Source organism: Oryctolagus cuniculus, chromosome 11, assembly GCF_964237555.1.
Source record: "Oryctolagus cuniculus chromosome 11, mOryCun1.1, whole genome shotgun sequence".
Lineage (NCBI taxonomy): Eukaryota > Metazoa > Chordata > Mammalia > Lagomorpha > Leporidae > Oryctolagus > Oryctolagus cuniculus.
Genome location: NC_091442.1, coordinates 114,497,936 through 114,515,397, shown reverse-complemented (window position 1 = coordinate 114,515,397; position 17,462 = coordinate 114,497,936). Strand labels below are relative to the sequence as shown.

The 17,462-nt window shown below is 69.2% G+C and overlaps 1 protein-coding gene and 1 long non-coding RNA gene across 4 annotated transcripts; one reads left to right on the top strand and one right to left on the bottom strand.

Moving 5' to 3' along the window:
• Window positions 1-373: 373 nt before the first annotated feature.
• On the bottom strand, window positions 374-16,007 carry GGA1 (golgi associated, gamma adaptin ear containing, ARF binding protein 1). Of its 3 annotated transcripts, none has more exons than XM_051841131.2 (17): window positions 15,850-16,007; window positions 12,690-12,774; window positions 11,855-11,930; window positions 11,246-11,344; window positions 10,405-10,528; window positions 9,397-9,497; window positions 9,119-9,199; window positions 7,052-7,192; window positions 6,875-6,956; window positions 6,011-6,118; window positions 4,287-4,469; window positions 2,981-3,045; window positions 2,422-2,594; window positions 1,913-2,118; window positions 1,482-1,651; window positions 1,280-1,390; window positions 374-1,194 (listed from the first exon to the last, which is right to left on the bottom strand). In XM_051841131.2, exons 1-17 carry the CDS (start codon window positions 15,890-15,892, stop codon window positions 1,084-1,086), a joined length of 1,959 nt encoding a protein of 652 aa, XP_051697091.2. In that variant the 5' UTR covers window positions 15,893-16,007; the 3' UTR covers window positions 374-1,083. The 3 variants fall into 3 exon arrangements, with proteins under 3 accessions (XP_051697091.2, XP_051697092.2, XP_051697093.2); XM_051841132.2 differs by having other exon boundaries at window positions 4,287-4,439; XM_051841133.2 differs by lacking the exon at window positions 15,850-16,007 and adding an exon at window positions 13,354-13,372.
• Window positions 1,143-8,395, top strand: LOC127489566 (uncharacterized). The gene is made up of 2 exons (XR_007917467.2): window positions 1,143-1,219; window positions 8,077-8,395. It is a non-coding gene; the product is annotated as an uncharacterized lncRNA (long non-coding RNA).
• Window positions 16,008-17,462: the final 1,455 nt, after the last annotated feature.

The following is a 17,462-nucleotide window of genomic DNA, read 5'->3' as shown; positions in this document are numbered from 1 at the left end:
CCCCAAGACCAGGGCGGGTGGGCAGGGCCTGCGGAGGCAGGGGCCCAGGGCCTGCACCCACACAAGCTGCCGCGGCGCCGCTTCCTGGGCCCCAGGACAGGGAGCAGCGGGGCCCCGGCCAGGGGCGGTGCAGCCTCGCCGCCGTTTGGGGCTGAGCAGAGCAGGAGGAAGCTGAGCAGCTGGGGCCTCCCCCTCGGCGGCCGCAGCAGCTGGGGCGCCGGCAGCCCTGGCGGCCGCTCACTTCCAGCTGGGACGGCGGGGGTGGCCGCAGCCCAGGGCCCGCTGGTGACTCAGCAGTGGCTGCAGCCCCCGGAGCGGGTGGCGGAGGGCGGCCAGAGATGACGGAGGCAGAGAGGGCCCTGCGAGCGGCCAGTCCAGGAAAATGGACATTTTATTTTCATAAATACTCCTCCCACTCACACTGAGCCCACTTCTGACCACGGACGGGGGTGGACAGGAGGCCCCAGCAGAGGCCAAGGACCGAAGGGGTCACACTGAGGACTCCAGGGGCCCCACAGCCCCACAGCAGACCCGGGGCCGAGGGAGGCCTCCTGGGCAGAGGTGGGGCCGGGTGGGGCTCCCCCGGTGCAGCCCCCTGCGACCGTGACCACAGGGCCACTCTGAAAGAAAAGCGGAGTCAAACCACACACCAGAGTGCAAATAGCTGGGGGTGCAGGGCCACCCCCGTTCACGGGCGTCCTATGGCGGAGGCGAGGCTGGCCCCAGCTCCAGCACGGCTCCCGGGTTATGGCTGGGCCTTCCCATAAGGCATAAGAGACAGGCGGTAAAGACGCCGCCGCAGGCCGGGGTGGGGCTGCCTCCACGCCTGCCCTTCCCCAACAGCCTGCTTCTTCCCGCCACCCAAGGTCCTTCCAGGCCCATGCAGCCCGTCTCGGCCCCAGGCTCCCACTGGTGCTGGGGCCCCAGAAGTGCAAACCCAGGCCCAGCCTCAGGAGGGAGCAGGCAGAGTCACTGGGAGCCGCAGGGGTGGGGCAAAGCACCAGGCCGGGGCGGAGGCGTGGCCGCGGGGCGCACAGGGGGTCCCGGGCTGGCCGGTGGCTCGGCCCCGCCCTCCTCCCCGTTCTAGAGGCTGCCCCAGGTCTCGGGCGGGGGGAACTGGTCCACGTCCCCCATCTCGTTGTAGGTCTGGTCGCCCATGGTGAAGATGAGCTTGTAGCGGAGGCGAACCTTCTCCTGCGGCAGACACGGGGAAGCAGAGGTCAGTGGGGGAGGGCGTCCCGCCCCGCCCCGCGTGGCCAGCTCCTGGCCGGGCCCTCACCTTCTGCGGGTTGGCGAGGAGCAGGACCTGGGTGATGGCTGAGGGGTGCACGATGGGGTTGAAGGCGGGCAGCTCCGTGCCCGAGGGTGGCTGCAGCTTCACTTTCATGACCTGCGGGCACGGGGGACAAGGGCTCCGTGGGCCCTGCTGCTCTCCCTGCCTGCCCCGCCCCTGCCCCGCCCCACCTGCCCCATGCTGTCACCTTGGGGACAGCCGACTGGAAGACGATGTTGCGGATGGGCTGGGGCGCTGTGCTCAGCATGGACACCACCACCACCAGCACGTCGGCGCGCCCCGGCAGGGGGTCGCGGGCGAAGTGGAAGAGGACGCGGAAGCCATGCTGGTCGTACACAGTCACGGGCAAGATGCTGCCTGCAGGGCGAGCGTGGGAGGGCGGTGCTCGGCACATGGCACAGCCCCCGCAGGGCTGCTGTCTGGGGCTCCCCCCATGCTGGGATCCCGAGAGGCCGCAGCCCGAGAGAGGGACCAGCGAGAGCTCGGGTCCAGCGAGTTCACGGACGACAGCCGGCGCCCACCCTTCTGTTCGGGACCTGGTGCCGGGCAGTGGCCTGCAGGCCGGTTCTATGACCCTGGGGAGACCCAAGCCTCCTCCCCTGGACCGAGCCCACTCACTGGGTTTGATGGACTCCAAGGGCACAGTGATGCTGGCAAGGGAGAGCTCGGTGGGCGTGGGCTGCTGCGCGGGCGCAGTGGGCTCCGGGGACGTGGCGTGGAGCAGGCTGCCGGCGCTGGAGCCGGCGCTGGAGCTGGGCGAGCTGCCGCTGCTCTTGCTCTGCAGGTCCCGCAGCGTGAGCCGGGGCGCTGGCTGCGGCTTCTCCCTTATTGGGGGACGGGCGCTACTCAGCGGCGGGGCTCTGGCTTGGTCACTAGCTAGTCTCTCTGGCCTGGGGTCTCCTCACCTGGGATCCGCCCACGCCCTCCCCTCTGTGCCCTGGCTCTGGGCCTACAGGAAGGCCTGGGTCCCCTCTGTCTCAGCTCCATGTCCAGGCTGAGACCTTGCAGGCCTCTCCTGCCCCCCCACCCCGTCCTGGGCTGCCAGGAGTAAACCAGCGACGCCTCCCTCCCTGCGGGCCGGGAGAAGCGGCTGGCGCTGGGCACAGCCGGCCGGGGGCAGCGCTCACCACCGCACTTGCTGGGACTCCGGGGGCAGCGACTGCTGCAGGAGTGTCTTCCCCAGCAGGTCCAGGTCATCCAGGCCGCTGCTCGTCGGCACGGACGCCGGTGCCGGGGGGCGGCTGTGCGTGCTGGGGGCCTGGGCCGGAGTGGGGGCTGGGGGCTCAGTGCCCTCGGAGGACTGTGGGCCAAAAGACGCAGGGGTGCGGCTGTGGGAAGAGTCGTGGGGGGAGGGGGCCCTGGCCCCGCCCTGAGGCTCCTTCCCCTCATGGCAGGTGCCTCTGGGGACAGCAGAGCCTCCGCTGTGCTCTGCAGACCTCAAGGGTCCCCTCAGGGAAAGCCCTCCTCCCAACCCCCCCCCCCCCAGGTGGGGTGGCAGCCCCAGGGGAGACCCGAGGCAGAGATGGGGAAGACCCAGCAGGAGGGCCAGGGAGGAGAGGACCCATGGTGCCTCCAGCCCCTGGGCTGCCGTCACCCCACAGCCTGGAGCCCCGAGGCCCCGTGCGCTTCCCTGCTGCCCCTGCGCCAGACGTGGGACTGGGCAGGCTGGTGCCAGGCGCACCCTACCTGGAAGCTGTTCCACCCGGCGCCATCCAAGCCGGGGCCCGCAGCGGGTGTGGGGTCGCTCAGGCCTGCGGGAGAGGACCCAGGTGGAGGAGCAGGGCTGACCACAGAGGGCGACCGGGAGCCTGCGGGGGGGCTCCCAGCTCCTACCACCCCCACCCCCGCCTTTCCGAGAGGCTCCATTCAGACGCGAGTCCCACAGGATCCCAGGGACAGGGCCAGGGCAGGGAGGCAAGGCGGAGCCTCGGGCGGCCCACGCTGGCTTCCGCCTGCGCACGAGGCCTCAGGACTTCCCTGTGTCGGGGCTGAGGAGGGCGAGCAGGGCGCTGGCCGAGCCTGTGTCCCCATGCGTGCAGTGACGGTGCGGGCTGGGCCTACTCTGCAGGGCCAGCAAGGCCAACCGGGGCGCCAGCCGGTGCCGCGGGGCCGGGGCCGAGGCCAGGGCGGCAGGGAGCGGCTCCCTAGCAGGAGGCAGTGGCCGCCACCTCCCTGCGACACCAGGCTGACCGCTGGAAGACGAGTCCCCCCTTCTGCCGCAGCCTGGGTGGCCCAGCTCCTGACCGCAGTGCCAGGTGACCACCACGTGACCACCACGTGACCGCCGGGTCTCTTCTTGTGATGTGTCCCCAGAGACACCACGGCGGCAACGCTAATGCTTACGGTGGCCCTACAGGCCGCGTGCTGGCGATGCAGGACCCGCCGAGTCCTCCAGCTCTCAAAGGTCGGAGTGGGATGCTCGGCTCTCCTAAGGATGAGGCCGGGGGCCCGGGGGTGCAGTCACGCGCCCAAGGTCAGACAGCGGAGAGCAGCAGAGTCCAGACTCGGACGGCTCCTGCTGGCCGTGGACTTGGCACTGTTCTGCCGCTTCACTGCGTGACCTCGGGCTGCTGAGCTGGGACACAGCCCCGTCCACCAGCCCTCACCCCCCTGCCGGGGCCACAGCGAGGGCCTGAGGCTTCCTCCAGTCCCAGGGCGCGGCTGCGTACTGCGGCCCTGGCACAGGGCCTCTGTGCGTGTGAGAAGAAACCAGAAGGGGGCTGGGGGCCCAGGGCTCTGCTGAACACCTGGGGGACAGGAAGTGCAAAGCGCACCTCGTTCCCCGAGCACGAGCGGGGAGGGAACCCTGCCAGGGCGTCCCTGCCCTCCAGCTTGCCAGCAGGCGCAGCCTCGTTCTCTGAGCCTCGGCTGCCTCATCTGTGAAATGGGCCTACTGCCCACGATTCACACTGAGGGCGGCGCCATCCTACACAGCCACACACGCACCACTCCCACGGCGGAGCCCGCCCCTCCAGCCTGGCCCCTTCCTTACCCAGGGACATGAGCTCGTCGTCAAGCAGGGAAACTGAGGCGCTGAGCTGCTCCGGGCTGGCCTGGCTGCCAGGGCCAGGAGGCGGGGCCAGGGGCGTGGCCCCGGCAGGAGGGAGGTCCAGGCCCGAGAGGTCCAGCAGGGCTGACGTGCTCCCTAGGGCGGGAGGGGAGCGTCCAGCAGGGCCTGGGTGGAGGACACTGGGTCTTGGGGTCCCCGGAGCTTTTGGGGGGAGCAATGCCTAGCCCCACCCTCACCCCTGCTGGCCTCCTGCCTCCCCCTCCTTGGCCACGTGGCACTTCTGTCTGTGTCACGTGACGACAGGACAGGGAGCCCTCTGAGGGGCGTGTCGTCAGGGGCTGCCCTCACTGCAAACACGCCCAGTGCCCGCGTGGCGGGGCCGTGCCCGTACTGTCCTCCTAGCTTTGCTGGGCGAGCTGCCCTTCGGCCTTAAGGCCACACTAAGCCATGGCTGCCCCTGGGGCACACCCCGCAGCCAATGCCAACCTCCCCCGACCCGTGCCGAGCTCAGCAGGCGACTCCCTCCTGCCTGCTCTCCCTCCGGCAGGCCCGGCGGTGTCACCCAGCCCCGGGACAGGAAGACAAGCTGCCTTCCCACTGGGCTCTCCAAGCCCTCGCCCCAGCACACACTGCCTCCCCCACAGCTGCGGGCGCGGCCCAGCACGGCCGTCCCCCAGCTCTCTCCCTGGGGCCCTCCCCACCTCCCTCACCGGGCCAGCTGTGGGACTGGTGCCACCTTACACCCTCGGTACGTGTACACACACAGACACAGAGACACAGACACACAGACACGCATGGATACATACATACATGCACATACACAGATACACACAGACACACACACATACACACGGATACGTACACACAGATACACACACATAGATACACACATACATACATACACATACACACGCAGAGACAGATACGTACATACATACACATATACACATCAATAGATATATGTACACACAGAGATATACATACAGATACGTGCATACACACACGGATACACACAGACATACACACAGATACATACGCAAACATAAATATACACATACACACAGATACGCACATGCACACACGAATACATATACAGAAAGACACACACACAGACACACCCACGCAGATACATACACAGAGATACACACACACACATACATACACACGCACGCAGATAGAGATGCACACACACCCAGAAACACACATGCACACACAGATAATACATTCACACACACACGGACATATACACACAGAGACAGAGACACATGGAGATACACACAGACACATACACACATATATACACACACACACATACATACACACGCACACAGAGATGCACACACACACCCAGAAACACACATGCACACACAGATAATACACTCACACACACACACACGGAGATACACACACACAGAGATATACAGACACACACAGATACACACACAGATACATACACACAGAGACACATAGGCACAGGTACACACACACTGAGACACACACACAGACACAGGTACACACACAGACACAGGCACACACACACTGAGACGCAGACATGGACACAAGCACACACACACTGAGACACAGGCACACACACACAGACACAGGTACACACACACTGAGACACACAGAGATGCACACACGGGCACACACAGACACACACACACACACACACGGGCACGGCAGGCCCCGCCCGGCCTCCTCCTCACCAGGGATGGCGCTGGCCGTGGCGTCCCCGTTGACTTCCTCGCCGCGCACCAGCTGCTTGTACAGGTTGATCACCTGGGTGAGGTTGTCATTGGCCTGCAGGATCTCGGCTGCAAGGCGGGAGGGGCAGCCAGGCTGAGGGACCGCGGGAGACCCCGCGTGCAGCCCCGCCTGTGTATGAGGCGGGGCGGGGGTCCTCGTCTCGTCCGCTCAGCCTCCGCCCGCCCCTCTGTCACCCCCTCAGCCACGCTGCCGGGCTGGCCCTGGGCCCTGGCACGGGGCTGCCTCGCGTCTGCATCTTCTCGCTTCCTGGCCCCTCGCTGCCTCGGTCTTTGCCCAGGAGGCACCTGGGAGGCTGCTCCTAAGCCCACCCTACCCTGCCTCCCTCCCCCCACTTCTCTCCTGCCACGGTCACCGTTCACGGAAGTGGTTCACGGCCACCCCCGCTAGCAGGCTCCAAGCTCCAGGAGGAGGCCCCTGCCACACCCTGCGGGTGGCCGTCCCCTCACACTCAGGTGCCAGGTGGACTCCCAGACACCTGCCCCAGGAGCCCAGCCAGACGCCCCCAGCTCGGCTCTGGAACGGCTCCGAGGCAGCGGCCCTTGGTCCCCTCTGGCTCTGTCACCTCCCACCCGATACGGGACAGTGCCGTGCAGCCCGTGCCCACAGAGGACCCTGGCCCAAAGGCTCTCCCAGCTGCGGGAGCCCCTGCTCTCTGCTCCCTCCTGCAAGGGCAGAGGCCTAGCTCGCCGGTGGAGGAGGGCACCCTCTGGTGGAGGCTCCCTCTCACTGCAGGCATTCCGCGGGGCTGGGGGCTGGGCAGGAGAGAGAAGCGGAGGGCGGGGTCGGGCCAGGCCTGGGCTCACCTAAGGCCTCGTCGTTGTCCTCGGTGTCGCTGGCCAGTCGGAAGAGCGTGGGCCGCATCCGCTCACACCGCTGGTATAGTTCCTGGGGGCGGCAGGGCAGGGGGATCAGGGTGGCCAGGGCCTCCGGGGTGGGCCCGGAGCGGGGAGGGGAGGGGAGGGGACGGGAGGTGCAGGCACCTTCATGAGGTCCTCGCTGCCGCCCGAGGGCGCGCCGCCCTGGCTGTGGCTCATCACCATCTCCGTGAGCAGCCTCACGTTGCTGTTCACCTCCTCGATGGCACTGACCCGCCGCGAGATCTTCTCCATCCGCTTCTGGTCCTGCAGAAGCAGCAGAAACGGGAGCTGGCCTCCATGCCCCGCCCCCTGCCCTTTGCCCCTTGCCCCTGGGGAGTCTGCTGGGGGTCCTCAGACCCTGCTGAGCGCACGCCCCTCCACACTCAGGACAAAGCACCCTGTCACCCTGCAGGCGCTTCCTCTCTGGCCAGCACCCCCGGCCCCAGGCCTCTGCATGAGCCCAACAGAACCCCCAGAGAAGGCCTGGGGTCCGGATTCCCACCACTCAGGTGCTTCTGAGGGACCAGGGCCTGAGCCTTGAACCTCCGCGACGCCCCCTGCGTGCCGGCTCTACAGTGAAAGGGGCCTTTCACCACACACAGCCGAGCAGTGGGCGCTGCAGCCCTCCCGGTGCCAGCCAGGGCCTGGCGCACACAGGAGCAGGAGCAGGAGCCGGGGCCTGGCGCACACAGAGCAGGAGCAGGGGCCGGGGCCTGGCAAGGCAGCTGCAGGAGTGACCCGGGCCCGACCTGGCCCGTGAGGGCTGGCAGAGCAGGCGGCAGACGACCTCAGGCGTCCACTGCCTGGGCCTCTTGCCCCCGGCTGCAGGAGCGCCCAGGGGAGCCCTCAGCCCTCGCTCAGCCCTAGGCCAAGCCATGCAGACCGCATTCAGCCCCAGAAGGAGCAGCCAGTTCTGGTGCAGCTGTGCCGGGAGGTGGCCGCTACCGGGAGTGACGGGAGAGCTCGGGATCTGACGACCTGGCGACACCGGGCTGTGGCTGGGTGCGCACCCTGCACACGATGGGAGGGCGCTGCCTCTTCCTGCCCCAGGGACGCCCGTGCTGTGGCCCCGGCCCTGCCGGGTGCCCTTGATGGACCCCACACCCAGGGAGCGCCTGCCAACGGCAGTGATGTGTCCTCGTTCACAGGAACTTCCGGGGCCGGCGCTGAGCGCAGCGGGCAAAGCTGCCACCTGCAACGCACGCACCCCACAGGGGCGCTGCTCCGCTGCCGATCCAGCGCCCTGCCAATGCGCCTGGGAAGGCAGTGGAGGCTGGCCCAAGTGCTGGGCCTCTGCACCCGCTTGGGAGAACGGGAAGAAGCTCCTGGCTTCAGCCTGGCCCAGCCCTGGCTGCTGCAGCCATCTGGGAAGTGAGCCAGCAGATGCCAACCAGTAGTGTCTCTCCCTGTTTCTCTGTCATCTTTCAAAAGAATAAATCTTAAAAAAAAAAAAAAAAAAACACACCACATACTACTCTCTTCGTATGTCTACACGTATCTGAGCATGCTATGTATGTATGTAAACATTTAACCACACTATGGTCTCATCTACTTCTCAAGTCTGTGCGGCAGCTGGCCAGCCCGGAGGCTCACGGGCTGGAAACGCGTCCCGGGCACACCGGTCCCGAGCTACTGGCGCTGTCAGCGGTGCTGGCGGGAACCTGTGCACAGGGAGCCCTGCTCCCATGCACACCCAGCCCCAGCTCAGAGCCCCGCCCAGCGCCATGCCCTGCCCCCCCCCCACAGTCCCACCTCGGAACCTATCACCCCCCCGACATGCCCACAGTCCCACCTCGGAACCCGTCCCCCCCACCATGCCCACAGTCCCACCTTGGAACCCGTCCCCCCAACAATGTCCCCCCCCCACCATGCCCAGTCCCACCTCGGAACCCGTCCCCCCCACCATGCCCACAGTCCCACCTTGGAACCCGTCCCCCCAACAATGTCCCCCCCCCACCATGCCCAGTCCCACCTCGGAACCCGTCCCCCCCACCATGCCCACAGTCCCACCTTGGAACCTGCCCCCCCAACAATGTCCCCCCCCCACATGCACACAGTCCCACCTCGGAACCTGCCCCCCCAACAATGTCCCCCCCCCCACCATGCCCAGTCCCACCTTGGAACCCGCCCCCCCCATGCCACAGTCCCATCGGAACCTGTCCCCCCCCCGCCGGCCCCGCCCGCCCTCACCTCCTGCACCATGTCCTTGATGAGCTTGTTGGCTGCTCGGAGGTCCTCAGGGTGCGAGCTCTTGAGCAGGCGGGCCAGCATCTGCGCAGACAGAGGGGCTGGGACTCGGGGCGGGGGCGGGGACTCTGGGCTGGGACTCGGGGCAGGGGCGGGGTGGGGGCGGGGGCCGGGACTCCGGGCAGCGCTGGGGCCGGGGCCGGGGCCGGAGGGGGCTCTGCAGGAAACGCCTGAGAGGGTGGCCCCGCGCCTCTGCCCGCTGCTGCTCCCGGGCCCCTCACCTTGGATTTCTCCTCATCTTCAAAGATGACGTTCTTGGGCCGTGGAGGAGGAAGGGCGAAGATGGCGTCGTCCGGGAGCTTGGGGTCAGACTTCACTATCCCTGAGGTGACCGGGCCAGCGGGGAGAGGCGGGGCGGAGCAGGGTGGGGGTCAGCCTCTGTCCAGCAGGGCCCAGGTGCCCGGGGAGAGGCGGGGCGGAGCAGGGTGGGGGTCAGCCTCTCTCCAGCAGGGCCCAGGGAGAGGCGGGGCGGAGTGGGGTGGGGGTCAGTCTCCAGCAGGGCCCAGGTGCCCGGGGAGAGGCGGGGCGGAGCGGGGTGGGGGTCAGCCTCTGTCCAGCAGGGCCCAGGTGCCCGGAGAGAGGCGGGATGGAGCGGGGTGGGGGGTCAGTCTCCAGCAGGGCTCAGGTGCCCGGGGAGAGGCGGGGCGGAGCGGGGTGGGGGTCAGCCTCTGTCCAGCAGGGCCCAGGTGCCCGGGGAGAGGCGGGGCGGAGCGGGGTGGGGGTCAGCCTCTCTCCAGCAGGGCCCAGGTGCCCGGGGAGAGGCGGGGCGGAGCGGGGTGGGGGTCAGTCTCCAGCAGGGCCCAGGTGCCCGGGGAGAGGCGGGGCGGAGCGGGGTGGGGGTCAGCCTCTCTCCAGCAGGGCCCAGGTGCCCGGGGAGAGGCGGGGCGGAGCGGGGTGGGGGTCAGTCTCCAGCAGGGCCCAGGTGCCCGGGGAGAGGCGGGGCGGAGTGGGGTGGGGGTCAGCCTCTCTCCAGCAGGGCCCAGGTGCCCGGGGAGAGGCGGGGCGGAGCGGGGTGGGGGTCAGTCTCCAGCAGGGCCCAGGTGCCCGGGGAGAGGCGGGGCAGAGCGGGTGGGGGTCAGCCTCTCTCCAGCAGGCTGGCGCTGGCTCTGGACTTGGTGCCAGCCTACCCCGACTCTCATGTCAAGAGGCATGGGGAGAGGGGCTGGGCACCCACACTGGGGTTCCCCGAGGAAGCCCCGCTGGCCGGGAGCGCGGGGGCGGGGCCTCACCCTGCTTCTTGAGCATCTGGTAGGCCTCGGCGATCTTGGCCTCCTCGGGCAGGCCGACCGTCCAGCTGTACAGCAGCTCCAGGACCCTGCCCTTCACCTTCTCGGACGTCCGGGAGCCCAGGTACTGGGGGCACAGGGGAGGGGCGGCTGTGACGCCCAGGGCGGGGCACACCTGGCCCTCCGGCTGTTCAGCAGCTCCACAGTGGGCCATCTCTCAGCGGGTCCTCTCGTGTGGCCGTGGGTGACACCATCAATATCCACTCGGTCCCCGCCCGGGCCCAGCCCGAGCCTGGCTGCCTCCCCAGAGCCCCCTCCGAAGGCGTCTGGACCACGGGTGCAGCCCAGCGCAGACGGGGTTCCCGCCCAGCTCTGCCACTCGCCAGCCAGGGGCGCCTGCTCCCAGGTCTCCCCACCTGCACGCGGCTCTGGGGTGAGGCTGCGGAGTGGGTATGGGGAAGGCCCAGCGCGCAGCCCAGGCGCAGAGCCGGCTCACGGACACTGACCCTTGAGACCCCAGGGGGAGGAGCCAGAGGCTCCCACGTGGACGTGGACGTGCGGCTCCGAGCCGCTCCCAGCAGCCCACGGGGGAGGAGGAGGGTGTGGGCGCTCACTTACGGCACTGCTCCCGTGCGAGGGCGCCCCAGGCTCCGTCTCTCTTTAGCACCTGGAGGCCCCCGTGTGTGGTGGGCTCAGGGGCACGTGCCGGAGCCGAGGCGTGCAGGGAGCGGCCCCCAGGCTGGCGCGGGGGTGGGGGTGGGGCAGGCCCGCGCTCGCCCCTCCCGCGGCCCCCAGGCTGGCGCGGGGGCGGGGCCTGAGCAGGGCGGCCGGCTGCAGCACCCACCTTGGGAGACACGACCTTGATGAGCTCGTTGAGGAAGCGGAACTTGCCCACCTCGTCGTGGAAGCGCTTGCCGCAGCTCTTCATGCATGTCTCCAGCACCTGCGCAGGCGCGGGCGTGAGGCCCCGCCTCCACACCCAGGCCACGCCCAGAGCCCGCGGACGGACGGACGGACGGGGATGGACAGACTGGGTCCTGGGTAGGGAGCCCCCAAGCGCCCCGGGAGCCCCTTCTGAGAACCCTGCTCGTTGGCTTCCCGGGTTCTCCTCCGCTCTTTTTAACCGTCGGCGGGCACCACTGACCAGGCGTCCTGCCGTGCCGTCTGTGCCGTGAGGACATGACACACCACCCCAGCCGTTGTCGGCACAGGAAAAGCGCTCCCCGCCACGGCCCCACCAGCGCTGTCCTACGTGCGTGGGGACGGCGCCCACTCTGCTCCTTCAGGGAAGTGCAGTTTCGCCCCCGCCCCCGGGACTGCGCTGTGCTGGGCCTGGGGGCGCGCGGACCCCCAAGGCAGCACGACCGGGGCGCCCCCAGGGAATGGCCTGCACCTTGGCACCCCCAGTGCCATCGCGTGGCCCGGGGACAGAGCGCCGCCCCCCTCTCCTCACCGTCAGGGCCTGGAGGGCCTCCCACTCCTGCGGGGACTGGATCTTGTGGGCCAGCAGCCGGGTGGCAAGCGGAGGCCTGGGAGGGAAGGACGCAGAGGCGTGACCCCCCGGAGCCCGCGGCACCCCACTCACACGGGCACATGCAAAGGCCCGGCTCGCGCTCTGACCAGGACGCAGCCCAGGACCGGGTGGGGCGGGGCAGGCAGGCTCAGCCTCCTGCTGGTTTCCCGAGAACCCGACAGCAAGTGCGGCGCTGCGGGAGCCGGCCTGGGAGCAAAGGACCTCCTGCGAGGGGCGTCGGCAGCCTCACGGGGGGGGGGGGGGGGGGCATCACCAGGGAGTGACAGCAGGTGGCACACGTGCTCTCCTGCCAACTGCAGAGTCGAGAGGCGGGCAGCACCGTCACTCCCGCTGGACAGCGAGCCCCGAGCACTCCGCGGGGGGGGGGGGGTGTTCCCACGGAACCAGGCTGACTCCAAAGCAGAGCGCAGGCACGATGGCCCCGCCTTAGCACCGCCCACCACCCGAGGAGGCCCCTCCCGACGCCCCGCCGGAGGTCAGCTCTGGGCAGCCCGAGGACGGGCACTGTGCCCCGCCCCCGCGCAAGGCTCTGCCGGCCCCCTCCCAGCCGGCCATGGGACCCCAGGAGAGCTCAGGGCCGCCACTTCCTCTCCGAGGCCCCGAGGCTCAGGGGGGGCTTTCTTCCCCTGTGAGGGGCCCAGCAAGGCCCCGGCCAGCGCTGCCCCCCGGGCGGCACTCGGCCCCAGCGGCCAGGGTCGCCGTCGGGCTGCCAGTGCCTCCGGCCTTCCCGGGGGCCGGGCACGCGGGCACCTACCCCTCAAAGTCCTCGCTGAGCTGCTCGCAGAAGCCGTTGATGCTGGCCCAGTCCAGCTCCTTGTTCAGGGGGTTCGTGGCTCTGTCTGCAGGAGGAGGGGTCAGCGGCCTGCGCGGGGTCCCTGGTCCCCCCCCGCCCCAGGCAGCCAGCCCGTCAGGTGAGGGAAGCACTCGGAGAGGCCTCCCTGACTTCCCGCCTCCCTTCTCAGCGCACCTGTGCTAAGAAGACCCACGGGGAAGGAAACAGCCAGGCACAGCAGGGGAAGCCGCCACCTGCGACGCTGGCATCCCATAAGGGTGCCGGTTCAAGACCCGGCTGCTCCACGTCCCATCCAGCTCCCTGCTAACAGCTGGGAAAGCAGCGGAGGACGGCCTACGTGCTTGGGGCCCCGCACCCACGTGGGACACCTGGAGGAGGCTCCAGGCTCCTGGCTTCAGCCTGGCCCAGACCCGGCCATTGTGGCCATTTGGGGAGTGAACCAGCAGGTGGAAGACCTCTCTCTCTCTCTAACTGCTTTTCAAATAAATACATCTTTACGGATAAAACAAAACAAAAACCAGCCGTGCTCAAGGAGCTGTGTGGCGGGCAGGGCCGGGGAAGCCAGCTCTTAGTAAGAGTGATGGAGGCGGGGCTTGGGCCGGGGGCGGGGGGCCGGGGCAAGGACCTGCAGGAGCTGAGGTGGCTGGTGCTGGGACTCCACCCTGACCAGCTCCAGGGGACACACGGTGTCGGGGCCCAGGCACAGCAGAGGTGGCAGGCGTGTGGCTCCTTCCGCCACGCTGGCTTCACCAAGTCTCCTTGGCAATGGCTCAGTGTCACCCACCCACGGCGGCCTTGCCGGGCCAGGGCACTGACCCAAGGCTGCGGTCACGCCGCATCCCAGCTGCCGTGCGCACCTGGGCAGGCAGGGGCAAGGTGTGGGGACGGGTGGTGGCCGGGAAAGGGCACACAGGAGGGCACCAGCGAGCAAGGCCCGACCCCTGCCGCCTTGGCCCCTAATGAGGTTCAGCAACAACGGGGCTCACATGACCTCCCCTGGCCTCCACCCCCGACCCCTCAGCTGCACTGAGACACTGTGGACACAACACCGCCCGTGAGGCCACGGGGCAGCTGGGCTCCAAGCGTCACCCTTCTAAGCCAGCTCTGCAGGGCCTGAGGACAGGACGAGGCTGGGGCCAGCACGGGCTGGGGGCCTGAGCCCTGGCAGCCTTGTGCCTGGCGGCTGTCATTCAAGTCCTCCGCGTTCCATGCACACTCCAGGGGCCTAGGCTACAGCGGTCGGGGCGCACTGGGCTAAGGCCCGGCTAGAGCAGTCCCGTGCGCATCTGTGCCGGTTCCCGTCTCGGCCCCTCTGCCTCCAATCTCGCTTCTTGCTCGTGTGTCCCGAGAGGCAGTGGATGCCGGCCCAAGTGGGCCCTGCCACCCCTCTGGGAGAGCCAGAGGGAGTTCTGGGCTCCTGGCTTCAGCCTGGTCCATCCCTGGCTACTGTGGACATTGGGGAGTGAACCAGCAGAAGGAAGACCTCTCTCTCTGCCTTTCAAGTAAAACAAATAAACATTAAACACACACACACACACACACACACTGGACATTTGGGGAGTGATAAACATTACACACACACACACACACACACACACTGGACATTTGGGGAGTGATAAACATTACACACACACACACACACACACACACACACACACGGGTCTGGCGGGAAGAAGGAGCGAGCCAGGGCGGACACACCGCCGGCCAGGCCAGGCACCAGGCCCAGTCGCACAGGGGAGGAAGAGGGCGTCCGGCAGCTGCTCGTGGGGACACAGGCCCGCAGGACCTCCCGGCCCCTCTTAGGGAAGACCTGCTGAGCCCCCTCCTTCCCCACAGCGCGGCCAGAGACCAGGGGGCACCCGTGGGACCAGGCCGCTTGGTGGCCCTGCAGCGAGTGGCAGAGCCGGCGGGGAGGAAGTACAGCATCACGAGACACAGCTCCCTCCCCTGCCCGGCCCCCAGCCCCCTTAACTCCTCGGGGTGGGGTGGGGGAGCCCCCTCCCTGGGGGGGGGACAGCCTTTCAGGGCCCAGCCCCCACCGCGGCGGAGCCACTGTCACTGGGATCACTCCCCCCCAAGCCGTTCTGCCTCGGGCTCCGCCAGGGAAGCGCCCAGGGACCTCCAGGCCGCCGGACAGCAGGGTCCAGCTGAGCCCCGGTGTCCTGACTCCTGCCAGCTCCCAGACTCCGGCCTCTCGGTTGCTAAACCCGAGAGGGGCTGGTGTCGCCACGGACGCGGACCAAGTCCTGTAGCCTCTTTGGGCCTGCTCAGCCAAGGCCCTGCCCATCCCCCAGGCTGCCGGACCTGGACACCTGTGGCTTCCAGAAAGGTCAAGGGCCGCCCAGCGCCTCCTCTCCCTGCCTGCCCCCGCGCCGGCCGGCCGTGACTTTGAGTCATCCCTGGGGACGGTGCGGTTCTGCGGCCAACCTCAGGGTTCAACTCTGCTCAAGACCGGCTTAAAGGGGGCCGGCCACGACCCCAAATCGCCCTGCCCAGCTTCTCCTAGAGGCTGAGCCGAGGGGAGACCCGGAGGCGTCCCGGGTCCCTGGCCCAGGCGGGGCCCGACGCGAGGGAAGCCCTGGGGAGAGCGGTCACCGGGTCGGGGGAGGCTGGCCCGGGGGCGGGGTGCGGGTGCGGGGCGCGCGAGCACCGAGCACGGGGCAGGGGCCTCGGACGGAGGTGCGGACGCCGCCGGGAACTGCCCAGAGGGTCCTGCCCTCCCGCAGCGCCAGGGAGAACGGACGGGAGGGAGTCGCGCCCCGCAGGACCCAGGAGCAGCCGGTTCAGGCCCGACTTCCTCCCGGGTTCGCGGGCTCGCCCCCCGCCCAGGCCCCGAGGAGCAGCTCGGAAGGCCGCGGAGGCTGCTGCCGCGTCCGGGGGGCTGGGGGCACGGCCCACGCCCGGCCGGGGTCGCCGCCCGGGCTCGGGGCGGGTGGGCGGCGTCCGGCCGCAGGTCCTCCTTCCCCCGGGGTCGGCGCGCCGGACTCGGGGCGCCGCCCCTCCTGGGCTGGGGCGGGGCGTGAGGAGGGGGCGCCGCGTACCCCGCCTCCGCCGGGAAGGGGCCCGCCTCGCGCCCCCGGTTCCGGTTCCGGTCCGGCCCGCGCCCCTCCCGGACACTCACTGATTCGCGCCTCCAGCGTCTCCGGCTCCATCGCGGGCTCCATCGGCCGCGGGCCCCCAGCCTCGGCGCCGCCCCCCGCCCCCCGCCGCTCTCGCGGGACCTCCTCGGCCCCGCCCGCCGCCGCTTAAAGGGGCAACGTCCGCCCCGGCGCGCGGGAGCGGCGCGCGGGAGCGCCCGGCACCATAGAGACGCGAGCGCGCCCGCCTAGAGCGTCGCCGGCGCGCCAGGCCCCTCCCCCAGGCGCCGGCGCCGTCGCAGGCGGGACCCCGCGCTCCCCTGCCCGTTCCCGGAGCTTAGGCGGCAGAGGAGGCGGAGAGACTGGGGGCTGAGGGGAGCGCCATGGAAACCCCACAGGACGCTCCGAGGGGCCCTGCGTCACGGAGGGGCCTGTGACCGCTTCCGGAAGAACGCCCCGCGGCCATGTTTCTGAGGGGCTCTAGCTCTGAGGTCACTTCCGGAGCCCTCAGCGCGTACTTCCGCTCCGGAGCGAAAATGGGAGGGTCTCTTAAAAGGGCGATGGCGTTCGTCGGCCGCTGTGCAGGTGATGACGAAATCGTTCTGAGGGCTGCTTACGGCCGTCGCTCTGAGCCTGGCGGTTTGCCTGAGGTCACGGACCCCGGGGCTGTGACTGCTGCGTTTTGTGTTTTCGCGAAGTGACGGGCCCGGGAAGAGACGGGGGACGCCCACGGCTAGCGGCGACCCAGGAGGTGGGGCGCCTGGCGGGGGACAGAGGCCGTGGCTTTCAGCCGAAAGGCGGTCGGGTCTCCCCGCAGACCCGGCGTGAAAAGACCAGGGCTTTGCGAGTGCCCTGGTGCAGCCCCAGAGGGTGGTCGCCGCGCGGGCCTGGGTCGCGCAGGTCCCGGGGGCGCTGCGTGCGCTGAGGCTTCGGTACAAGGTCGGGCAGCGGCCGTGGGTAGGAGAGACCGCGGGGGCAGCGCCGAAATCGGCGAGGGCGGATGCCCCAGGCTCGGGCGGCCAGGGTGACGTCACGCCCCGGGCTGCGGGGCCCGGGCCGCCTGGTGACGTCACGCCCGGGTTGCTCTCGGTCGCCCCCTGGCGGCCCTCCGGGGAGGGAGTCCCGGGACCCCGGGCCCTCCTCTGGGTCAGTTTTCCCCTTGAACTCAGCGTCCAGCAGACGGGCACGCTTTTCTAAGTCCCGCCCCCGCAGGCCGTTGAAGTCCTACAGACAAGCGACGCGCGTGCTCATCGCGTTCCTCAGTGTAGGCTGTGAGAGCGTGTGCTTTGATTTTTCGGCCTCGTTGCCGACGTACGAGGCAGAGCCGGGTGTTGTGCATGGACGCGGGCGCGGCCACGCACCGGGGGTCACTTTCTGTTTTCGGACAGCACGGATTTGGCTCGGGTGCAGGTCGCTGCCCCTGTGGAACTCAGACCGGTCTGAAGTGGGCTGTGAGCGGGGAGCCGCCCGCACCTGTCCCCCCCCCCCCCACTCGGCACCCCCCACCCCGTGCGGGTTCTCATCTGGTGCCTGCCCGAATGTCACCTCCCGCAATCAAGAGGATTGCGGGGCGGCGCTGTGGCCTGGTGGGTAAGGCAGCGCAGCATCCCACATGGGCGCCGGTTCGAGTCCCGGCTGCTCCACTTCCCATCCAGCT